Here is a 12,447-nt window from a genome sequence, read left to right on the forward strand (position 1 = left end):
TCAGGATCTCACAAACCTCTCCAGCACTGACGATCCTTAGAGAAGAAGAAAAGCAACAGTGATATTATTCTGGTCCTGATGAGTGTGGAGGACATCAGGGATGCATTTGGGTTTTTATGATGTTTATTGTTTCTGATATAAGCTAGCAAGTTAAATTATTTAAAATAATTGGATTTAAATTGCACAGCTCCTGTGGTAGGATTTGAATTTGTAAGCATGGATTGTTAGTCCATGTCTTTGGATATCTGATCCAGTAACAGCACTATTACACCGTTGTAGCCTGACATCTCCTGTTTGTCTTACTTATCCTGAAAGGCAGAGAAAGGAATTAGTCATAGAACACTACAACACAAAACAGGCCTTTCAGACCATCTAGTCCATTCAGAACTATTATGCTGCCTAGTCCTGTCGACCTGCATCCGGACCATAGCCCTCTATTCCCCTCCCATTCGTGTATTTAACCAAACTTCTCCTAAATGTTGAAATTGAACCTGTATCCACCACTTCCACTGGCAACTTATTCTGCACTCACCACCCTCTGAGTGAAGAAGTTTCCCCTCATATTTCCCTTAAACATTTCACTGTCACCCTAACCCATGACCTCTAGTGGTAGTTCCACCCAACCTCAGTGGAAAAAGCCTGCTTGAATTTACCCTGTCTATGCCCCTCATAATTCTGTATACCTCATTCAAATCTCCCCTCACTCTCCCACACTCCAGGAAATCAAGTCCTTACCTATTCCACCTTTCCCTATAATTCAGGCCCTCCAGTCCCCGCAACTTCCTTTGTAAGTTTTCTCTGCACTTTTTCAATCTTATTGATGTCTTTCCTGTAGGGAGGTGACCAGAACTGCACACAATATTTTGTGTTGTCAGTAATGCTTCACTGTGGCTTGTAAATGGGGGAGCTAAGGGTTGACCAGACTTCATTGGGATTCAGGAAGAGGTTTAGACCATAAAGCTAGGGTGCCTCAGGCTTTTTAACAGTACTTTAGTAATTTTGTCATATGTGAGTGATGATAAACCTGATTCTGATATGGGTCTCTATTGTGGACTGAGAGCGGGAAGGGGAGGGAGAGGGGAATCATGGTTGGGAAAAGAGGAAGGGAGAGGGGAGGGAGTGGGAAGCACCAGGGAAATATTCTGTGATGATCAAAAAACCAATTGCTTGAACTCAAGGAAGAAGCACTGTCGACGTTTCGGGCTGAGACCCTTCGTCAGGACTAACTGAAAGGAAAGATAGTAAGAGATTTGAAAGTAGGAGGGGGAGGGGGAAATGCAAAATGATAGGAGAAGACCAGAGGGAGTGGGGTGAAGCTAAGAGTTGGAAAAGTGATTGACAAAAGGGATACAGAGCAGGAGAAGAGAAAGGATCATGGGACGGGAATATCCTTTGCCTTCTCCAGCTCTTAGCTTCACCCCACCCCTCCCGTCTTCTCCTATCATTTTGCATTTCCCCCTCTCCCTCCTACTTTCAAATCTCTTTCTACTTTCCTTTCAGTTAGTCCTGACGAAGGGTCTCGGCCCGAAACGTCGACAGTGCTTCTCCCTATAGATGCTGCCTGGCCTGCTGTGTTCCACCAGCGTTTTGTGCGTTGCTTGAATTTCCAGCATCTGCAGATTTCCTCGTGTTTGCTTGAACTCAAATTACCTTGCCTGGTGTCTCAGGACTGAGTGTGCTTGCACCCGCACCGTCCTATCCCTGGCACTCCTTCTGTCCCACACCCCTCCCGCAGTGCTCCACCCTCACCAGTGCCAACATACTTTGCTCCCACCAGATTTACAAACTTACATCCCTGACCCATGAGTTCCTTCAGAAGTTTGTGTTTGCTGTAATCATTAATTGTTAAAAGGCTCTGAAACCATGCTCACTCATTGTCTTTCTGTTTGCTCAAATCAAGGTGATCCTGGGGCAAAGGGCGACAAGGGTGTTATTGGGCGAGGAATCGATGGTTTAGTGGGACCTCAGGGACCTCCAGGTATGCTGTAAAATTATTTTATTTGCAATAAGTTTACAAATTTGTACTCTTAATTTTGTTCTCCTCCGAAGGTGGACCCTCCGTGATATTCCTGGTGATTGATATATTAAAGAAAGTGTTTTTATGTTAACCATTATGCCCCAGAATAATGTTTAAAGAAGTTACTGTGATGTGCAATTATGTAATTTGATTTATAACAAAAATCAGAAAAATATTTCACATTTAAGTTCAATTGTAATTGTCATTCACCATACACCTATACACAGCTAAATGAAGGTGTCCCTCTGGAGTTAAGGTACAGAATGCATTACATACAGTCACACAGAGCACGGCACATGTAGTTATCATGGCACACACAGTCAGAAAATAATATTGGCACAGGTCCTGGAGTAGCATGGCCTGGAGAGTAATGGTTCATGGGATGTTGTCCTGGAGTCAATTTTCTGCAAGAACAAGAACACAGCAGTTCCTCATCTCACTCTGGGTTAGCCACAAATCAGCTTGTATTTCAGGGAGTGAACACTGAAGAGCAGCCCCAATGTGAGAGCCAGTCTGCAGGGGTCAGCCCCCAACCCAGCCCGCTGTGCCTGCCACACGTCTGTTCTCTCCCACACCACCTCCGGCTCAACCTGCCCTGAATGTCTGTGACAGGTGATGCCGCAGCATGAGGGCCTGGTATATGCAACAACCGAGTCCATGCAGCTCCCACGCTGCTGGTCTCGCTGATGATCCAAACTCTGTCAATGCGATCTCTACCTCTGTAACCTCCTCCAACTCAACTGTCTTCTGGAATATCAGGAACATTTCCAGAATATCCCTCAAATTCCTTCACTCCATCACTAATGGCTGTGCCTTTATCTGTCTGAGCCCCAGGCTCTGCAATTTTCTCTCAATATCTGTATGTCTCTCTTTTCTCCTTTAAGGAATTTCATCAACCTTTTACCATTTATCCTCAGATCTTTTTGGCCCACTGTTGATTTTTCTCTGTGTTGGCAACAAGATGTTACCATTTCTGCCCTGGGGAAAGTGTCTGTAGGTTCAACATCTCGTATGGGTATCTCTGAACTCTACTCTGTGGATGTGCCTCCATTCACAGGAATCACTTAGTTGTACTATTAGCAACTCCTCCACAATGGCTTTAAATAATTCATGTTCAGTTTCTACAGTCATTTTCATTAGGGAAAAAAAAATTCCAAGATTTGTATTCTAGCATCAGTGCGATGTGAAAATGAAAACAGTATTGTAAATAACTTAAAATGGGAAAATGCAAATCTACAAACTACAGTACTTATTTTGTCTAGAGATACAGCACAGTAACAGGCCCTTGTAGCCCAACGAATCCACAGCACCTGATTACACCCATGTGACCAATTAGTGTACGTCTCTGTAATGTAGGTAGAAACTGAAGCAACTGAAGGAAGCCCATCTGGTCATGGAGAGAATGTACGAACTCCTTACGGACCAGGGCGGAGATTGAACCCCCATTGCTGGTTACGATAACCACAATGCCTCCTGACCACCCCAATATTTCTATATCCTATTCCATAGTTTGCCCCAAAATTGTGAAAGGCCCACTTCTGAATCACATTCTTCCATGTTACACTATTAAAAATCTATTCCTCACAATCCCCACCTTTAAATATCTCTTAAATGTAGTTAGTATACCTGACTGCTTTTTTAAAATATCCTTTTTTTTGTTATGAGAGAAAGATTTTGACTATTACGTCTTTGCCTCCCATAATCTCGTATATCAGGTCACCTCTCAATCTCATTCACTGCTGGGAAAACAAGCCCAGCATATCCTCCCTCTCCCCTATAACTAAAAGTCCCCCAATCCAGACAACATCCAGGTGAATTTCACAGCAGTCTCCCAAGCGCATTCATGCCCTTTCTAATAGTGTAGAGACCTGAACTGAGTACAATACTCCCATTTCAGATGGACTAGTAAGTCTCAACACAATGTCCCAACTCCCTATAATGCAGCATCTTGACCCAAAATGTTGACAAATCCTTTACCAACCACCCAACCCCTTCAAAGATGCTGCTTGACTTGATGACTTGCTGAGATCCTCCAGTAGCTTATTTTTGCTCCAGGATTCCTGCTTCTGCAGTCTCTTGAATCTTTCATATTCTATACCCTGACCTAAAATGACAAATATGCCATGTACATATACTTCACCACCCTGTCAACCTATGTTGAAACTTCCACGGAACTATGGAATAAGACCTCTAGGTGTCTCTATTCATCAACATCGTCAGTACCCAACCATTTACCAAATGACTTTCCAAATGTGTTGCCAATGGGTAGAATTCCATCTGGCATTGTTTGATCCAATTTTTCATCAGATCTGCATCTTGCTGCAGCCTTACAAAATCATCCTCGCTATCTACACCACCACCGATTATTGTGTCATCCGCAAGCTTGCTCTTCCGAAATAGCAATGGTCCCACCATCAATCCCTGCAGTACAGAACTAGGCACAGACTTCCAATCAGATGAACATCCTTCCAAAAGTATAATGTTGGATCAAATTGGTCAGCTTGTCTTGGATCCCATGTTGCTTAGCCTAAATGCGAGACCTTGTCAAGTGCCTTACTAAACTGAAAAATGCTCAGAAACCTCTTAGAAATAGTGGAGAATTACAGGTCTGAAGTAAATAAGGAGTTCAAAGAGATTAGTATTAGTAAAAGATTTAGTGGGACTGAAAGGCAATATACATATCTCCAGGACCAGCTTTAAAAGAGATTGGTTTGGAGAGACGGTGCACTGGTCATCTTCCAAAATTCTATAGATCCTAAAATGGTTTCGACAAATGCAACCTTAAAAAAAGAAAGAATATTAAAAATATGGTCATGTGGGTTGAGTGAGCTAAGATCTTTTTCTCCCTTTTTGGAGCAAAGGAGGATGACAGGTGACTTGATAGAGATATTCAAGATGATGTGTGGTATAGATCATGTGGACAGCCAGAGAATTTTTCCCAGCAAAAGTGGCTAATACAAGTGGGGATTATTTTATGGCGTGGGAGCAAAGTAAAGGGGGGAATGTCAGAGGAAGGTCTTTTTACACAGAAAGTGGTGGGCGTATGGAACACACTGCCAGGAGTGATGGTCGAGGCAGATACATTAGGGACATTTAAGAGACTCTTAGATAGGAACTTGAATGATGGAAAAATGGAGGCTATGGGAGAGGGAAGGGTCAGATTGATCTTAGAGTGGGTTAGGGTTAGGGTTAAAAGGTCTGCACAACATCATAGGTCCAAGGGCCTGTTTGTTCTATGGACTATTTAATCCAATGATAGAAGAAAGGAACACAATTCTTTACCTCTAAGTGGTAACGGCCACTGGAAAGCACCTTCGAATATTTGCACCTTTGAAAGCAGCTACATGGATGCCACATGATTTTGTTATTAGCTTTTTAATGACCTGTAATTCTGCAACAAACTTCCTTGAATGTTATCTATTCTGAGGACTCGTCTCCTAGAGTTTTAAGCTACAAGCCATTTGGTCAATCGATCTACTCCGCCATTCCATCATGACTGATATATTATCTCAGCATTCTCCTGCATTTCCCCCATAAACTTAGACGTCCTTACTAATCAAGAAACTATCACCCTCTGCTTTAAGTATACCCAGTGACTTATGTGGATTTTTCCATCTCTTTGCCATTTATAGGTCCCCCAGGCGCAATGGGACTCAGTAAAAATGGACGTGATGGTCAGCAGGGAGACCCAGGCTATCCAGGAGAACCTGGACGACCAGGAAGGAATGGCGCTATGGGAACACCAGGAATCTGCGATACCTCCGCCTGTCAGGGAGCTGTTTCAGCAGTAAAAGCCGGATCTTCCAAAAAATCATGAAGTGGATGATCCCAGAGGCAACTAAGAAAACTTGAAGCACAGCCCCAATATTGGATGAATAGAAAGAGACAACAATGAAAAAAGACAATTGATCAACATTTCAGATCCTGGTACCAAAAGTGTCTTATATGTTCATGAGAAGGTGCTAAAAACTGACACTTCACTTTTAATCAAGTGTTTTGATTTCATTATCAATTCTGTTTGAGATCTGTAAATCAGCAGTTAGTCTTATCTGGTTAGAATTATTAACCTTTTTTTAAACAGTCCCTTTAATTCTTGTCATTGTCTGTTAAACAATACCGTCAGATATTAATGCTTACCTCGAAGAAGCACCCTTTAGAAATGATCAGTGTTAAAGTATTTTAAATGTGAGGAGTTACACTGTACATATGATATAAATTTAATGCTCAATGTTTGTTTTGCAAGTCCAGATTTAAGAACATCTCCCAGTTTAAAGCCAGATCAGAGGCAAATGAGATTTACACCCCTGTGTATTTTATTGAACGATTATACCTACCCCTCAATGTGCGCTACTCCTAGACGAACACATTTTGTGTACAGAAATTGCAAGTTTTTGTAAATTCTACGTAACAATTTATGGCTTGTTGTTACCTTATTCCATTCCATTGTATAACATTTTCCATAAGTGAATAAATCCCTGTCAAACTCATGCATCCACTAAATATGATGCTGTAACCGTGACTTAAAATATTTTTTTTCTGTGGGTGCCTGTTGTCTGTAAAATAAAGCTGTTGCCACATTCTGTTGTAAGATAATGAATAAAGCCACTTTTCAGAAAAAAAAATTACAATTTAACTCAGTCCCAGCAATTACCAATCTGAACCAAGTTCTAGTTTAGACATGAGCAGTTTTGAACAGCCAGATCAACTTGCATACTGTTTACTGGGGCAAGATGAGCAAAATTTTGTAAACAAAGTTTTGATCTGGAAGGTGTTGCCTGAGAGAGTGGGGAAAGTAGATTCAATAATAACATTCAAAAGCAATTGGATAAGTAAGTGGATAGGAAAGATTTGCTGGCTGCGGGATTAACTAAAGAGCTTTTTTTGAGAGGGGAGAAGTCATTGGGTAAATTTAAAGCAGAGGTTGATAGGTTCTTGACTAATCATGGTGTCAAAGTTTATAGGGAGAAGGCAGGAGAATGGGGTTGAGAGGGTTAATAAGAGCCGTTTTGATGGGTTGAATGGCCCAATCCTGCTCCTGTCTTTATGATCCATTCAATCAGATGCCACCTGGTCTCTCTGTCACCATGAAATGCAATTCATAAGATGACATCTGCTATCTAATAGATAGTCACCATTAATCTTTGATAATTATACATGGTTAGCATATTTTTTCAGCTTTTGCACACACTCTGAAGATGTATACATTGCATCTTATTTGGGAACAGAGCTCACCTTGCAGGTGGAAAACCCTCACAAGCCCTCGCAATTGGATGCCACAAATGAGTAATCCTGAACTATTAGTGGTGATCCACCAGAGACTTGATCCAGGTATGAATTTTCTGTTTTCTGATTGCTACAATCTAGACTGAACTAGTCTGTAGAAGAATTAAGACGGTAGGACTGTAGATTTAGGTTTTATCTGATTTTGAATGTTGCATAGGTGGCAAGATATGCACCAAATCTGGACTATAACTCCTGGTTGGTCCACTCCCTTTCTGGAATGATAGGAAGTGACAATGTCTGAAGTGTGCATGCTACACTAAGTGAACACTCTTGCTCCCTGTAGTTCCACATGAAGAATAAAATGCATCCCATTCAACATTACTTCCCTTTGTTGCTAGTTTTAACTGGGTTCATCCAGGTTGGCAAGATGCAAAATCAGAATCAGGTTTAGTATCACTGACATACAGTATGTTGTGGCAGCAATACAGTGTGAGACACAAAATATACCGTAAGTTATAATAAGAAATAAAAGATTAAATAACTAAGGCAAAAAGAGAGCAAAAATGTTCATGGGCAATTCGGAAATCTGATGGCAGAGGGGAGGAAGCTCTTCATTAAAAGTTCAGTGTGGCTTTTCAAGCATCTATACGTCCTCACTGCTGGTAGCAATGAAGAGGGGCCATGTCAGACCCTTAGCTGAAAATTAATCTTGCCGCAAGGAGACAAACAGTCCATATGGAGATCAGACAAAAAAAGTTGCACTGTCTAAAGCAACACAATGGGATGCAATCCAAGTGAATCTAACCACTCGTATGCCACTTGCTGGTAAAATGTGATCCAAGATAAGCTCAATGCCATGAGCCTCATGTTCAGGTCAGCAATGGCAAAGAATATACAGTAAATTACTTTTCAAAGTTATTGGTTACTACTAAACCAGTGATTCAGAGAATGTAAATTAAAAATCTAACAGGGTGGTTGAACAATTTGAATTAGATACTACCATACCATCTTAAGTATATTAGACTACAGTAATAAACTAGATTAATACAATAATAATAATGCATACAATTTAATTTGAGAGGACTAGAATATAAAAGCAAGGATATAATGTTGAGACTTTCTAAGAGATTTGTCAGACTGCATTTGGAGTATCGTGAGCAGATTTGGATCCTTTATCTAAAAAAGGGTCCACAGGAGGTTCACAAGAATGGGGTGGGGGTTGCATGGAAATCTGATTAAAACCTATCGAATCTAGAAAGGCACATGAATAAGATATTTTCTATAGTGTCGTGGGGGAGCCTAGGATCAGAGGCAAATCCTCAGAATACAAGGACGTTCCTTTAAAACAGAGATGAGGAGGAATTTCTTTTGCTAAAGGGTGGTGAAATTGTAGATATATTTAAAGAGAAAGTTGATATGTTCTTGATTAGTCAGGGCTTTAAATGGTACGGGAAGAAGGCAGCAGGATGAAATTGAAAGGGATAATAAATCAGCCATGGTGGAATGGTGAAGCAGACTTGATGGGTCAGATGGCCTGATTCTGCTCCTAGGTCCTATAGTCTCCAGTATAATCAGAGCCATAAAAATAGTCAAGTCATATTTCAAAGATGTTTGTTTTTAATTATAATAATTATACTGTAATAAACAGTGATGTACTAAAGTGAGAATTTTGAACTGTTTAGAAACTTTTTCTATTTGTGAATTACATGATGAAGTGTATACAACAATAGACAATAGACAGTAGGTGCAGGAATAGACCATTCAGCCCTTCAAGCCAGCACCGCCATTCACTGTGATCATGGCTGATCCTACACAATCAGTACCCTGTTCCTGCCCTCTCCCCATATCCCTTGACCCCGCTATCTATAAGAGCTCTAACTCTCTGTAACACTGAACAAGCTGTAATTGCAACAGTTCCAGAGAAACAATTTTTCCTAACAACAAACACTATTTTTCTAATAATCAAATAATCCATTTAGATTGCTTTGTAGTGCAGCTATTCTGCACAAACTTAGTTACCATAATCCAGTAGCAAAGAGATGTGGAAAGCATTTTACTTTTCTTAAGTGCTCCTTCATATGAATTTACTGTCTGAGTGACTTATCATGACATTTCTTTTCTAGGCAAGGAGAGCGCTCTCAACCATGGATATTTCAGTCAGTGTAATAAATGATTATTATGATCAAGGTTTGGACATGGTGATCTATGAGATCAATGACTTCTCTTTCATGTGGAAATACTTCTGTGCTGCCATTTCACTTTGGCCATTGTAAAGAATAAAGTGAGTTAGCGGAGACAGAAGGCCACAGGTACATTCTGCAGAACTATGTGTTGGCCAATAAAAGTAACATGTCTTTAATAAATAATCATAGGACAGAGAAGGTAGCCATTAGATCTATCTTCTCTGTACTTGCTTTAAGTGATAGAACACAGAACATTACAGTACAGGCCCTTCAGGGCTTTTAAATGTCCTTATTTACCTCTACCACCACCCCTAGCACTGGGTTCCACGCACTCACTATTCAAACCTACCTCTGACATCCCCCTACACTTCTGTCCAATCACTTTAAAATGATTTAATCATATATTAGCCATTTCCACTGTGGGGAAAAGTGTCTCTGGCTATCCACTCTATCTGTGCCTCTTGTCATCTTATACACCTCTTTCAGGTCAACTTTTATCCTCTTTTGCTCCAAAAAGCCTTAGCTGACTCAACCTATCTTCATAAGATATCCTCTAACCCAGACAGAATCCTGGTAAATCTCCTCTGCATCCTCTATAAAGTTATCCAATTAATCCTATTCCTTTCCACTTTGTGGCAAACTTGTAGGAAAACAGTCATATTGTATTTGAAAGTTATGACATGTTTTCCCCTTTCAGAAAATGTTTTAAAAAAAGAATTCATTTCTCCCAGGCAATGGCTTGACTTCACATTTTGTCAGATGCCTGACATGTAGAGACCAAACACTGTAAAAGCCGCACTGCTAAAACGTCAGTGTTGGTGTGATTTTGCCCAGCAGATGCATCGTCTAAGTTTCTTCCCACAAATGAACAACATAATCAGTTTCCAGAGTATATGTGGTGGTTGTCAATAGTTAAAGCTTAGGTATTGACAAATGGGCAGTAGTCAGCATGGTTTCCTAAGGAAACATCTTGCCTGACAAATCTGTTGTAATTATTTGAAGAAATAACAAGCAGGATAGACAAAGGAGAATCAGTTGATGTTGTGTACTTGGATTTTCAGAAGGCCTTTGACAAGATGCACAAGAGGCTGCTTAACAAGCTACATGATATTACAGGGAAGATTTTAGCATGGTTAATTGGCAGGAGGTAAAGAGTGGGGATAAAGGGAGCCTTTCCTGCTTGGCTGCTGGTGATTAGTAGTGTTCCACATGGGTCTCTGTTGGGACCGATTCTTTTTATGTTACATCAATGATTTGGATGATAGAATTGATAGCCTTGTTGCAATGTTTGCATACAATATGAATATAAGTGAAGGGACAGGTAGTTTTGAGAGAGAGGCTACAGAAGGACTTAGACAGATTAGGAAAACAGGCAAAGAATTAGCAAATGGAATGCAGTGTTGGGAAGTATATGGTCATGCACTTTGGTAGAAGAAATGAAAGGAATGTGGTGAGGAAGGTAAATGCAATGTTAGTGTTCTTTTCAAGAGGACTAGTATATAAAAGCAAAGATGTAATGTTGAGACTTTATGAAGCACTGGTGAGGCCTCACTTGGAGTACTATGAGCAGTTTTGGGCCCTTCGAAAAAATGTGCTGAATCTGGAAAAGGTTCAAAAGAGGTCCACGAAAATGATTCCAGAATTGAATGGCTTGTCATCTGAAGAGTTTGATGGCTCAGGGCCTGTATTTATTGAAATTTAGAAGAATGAAGGGTGACCTCATTGAAACCTATGGAATGGTGAAAGGTCTTGATTGAATGAATGTGGAGATGATGTTTCCTGTGGTAGAAGTGTCCAAGACTGGAGGACACAGCCTCAGAATAGAGGGGCATCCTTTTAGAACAGAAATGAGAGGAATTTCTTTAGCCAGAGAGTGGTGAATTTGAGGAATTCTTTACCACAGTCAGCTGTGGAGGCTGAGTCTTTATGTATATCTAAGGCAGAGGCTGATGGATTCTTAATTGGTCAGGCATGAAGGGATACAGGGAGAGAACAGAGGGTTGGGGCTGAAAGGAAAATTGGATCAGCCATGATGAAATAGCAGAGCAGACTCAATGGGTCAAATAGTTTAATTCTGCTCCTATATCTTATTTTATAGATAGATATTCAAAGGTGACCAGTTAAAACCACATACCTTTATAACTGATGAGCTGCCTACTTTATCTGTGGCTAAGCCAGTATCCAAGTTATGTGGAGACAAATGAGAAGAATCCAAGGCCCTAGAACCAAACCAAACCTGAATAATGAGCTAGGCTACCTGCTCAATCAAGCCCGAGCTTGAGTGTCCAATACTGTCTGGGTGGTCTCCTGCCCCTTGGTATGAACATCGAATTCTCCAATTTCCGGTAATTCCCTCCCTCTCCCTTCCCCCATCCCACCTTCACTCTGCCTCCTCTTCCAGCTGCCTATCACCTCTCACATGATTCTGCCTTCTTCTACTACACATAGTGCTTTCCCCTTACATTCCTTCTTCACCCCTTGATCTTTCCTCTGATTGGTTTTTCACCAGGCACCCACCAGCTTTCTCCTTCCCACCCTCCCCCCACCTTCTTTATAGGGCCCCTGCCTGCACCTTCTTCAGTCCTGACGAAGGGTCTCGGCCCAAAACGTTGACTGCTCGTTTCAACGGATCCTGCCCCACCTGCTAAGTTCCTCCAGCATGTTGTACGTGCTGTTTGAAAATGGTGCCTCATGAATAAAAAACTTATGGCAAAATTTCTGGTATTCTAGAAATTCCATTTCTTGGTAGGTTCAGTCTTATAATTCACTTAGATGGTTCCCAGCCATTTTTATGCTATGTACTCCTACCATTAACTGAGAGGTCCATGGGCTACAGGTTGGGAACCTCTGGTAGCAGGTTGAATCTTATTCAGACGCAACATAATAAAATATTCGTGTTTCTAGTGAACCTGTTAAGCTTAAAGGGAGTGTAGAAAAAAGGGAAATCAGTGTGTGAAAAATTGCATGAGAACCAGAAGGACCAATGCATCAAAGACCGCATGGATGGGTATGTGAAAGGGAACA

At 41.0% G+C, this 12,447-nt stretch overlaps 1 protein-coding gene across 1 annotated transcript in view; it reads left to right on the forward strand.

The window, feature by feature from the left end:
* col9a3 (collagen, type IX, alpha 3) overlaps nt 1-5,834 on the forward strand; it is a 122,108-nt gene extending 116,274 nt beyond the window's left edge. Inside the window, exons 30-31 of the mRNA XM_059981207.1 lie at nt 1,901-1,978; nt 5,650-5,834. Coding sequence (XP_059837190.1) covers nt 1,901-1,978; nt 5,650-5,834 — 263 coding nt within the window. The remainder of the gene's footprint in view (nt 1-1,900; nt 1,979-5,649) is intronic.
* The last annotated feature ends 6,613 nt before the right edge of the window (nt 5,835-12,447 follow it).

This window comes from Hypanus sabinus, chromosome 9 (genome assembly GCF_030144855.1).
Source record: "Hypanus sabinus isolate sHypSab1 chromosome 9, sHypSab1.hap1, whole genome shotgun sequence".
Classification (NCBI taxonomy): domain Eukaryota; kingdom Metazoa; phylum Chordata; class Chondrichthyes; order Myliobatiformes; family Dasyatidae; genus Hypanus; species Hypanus sabinus.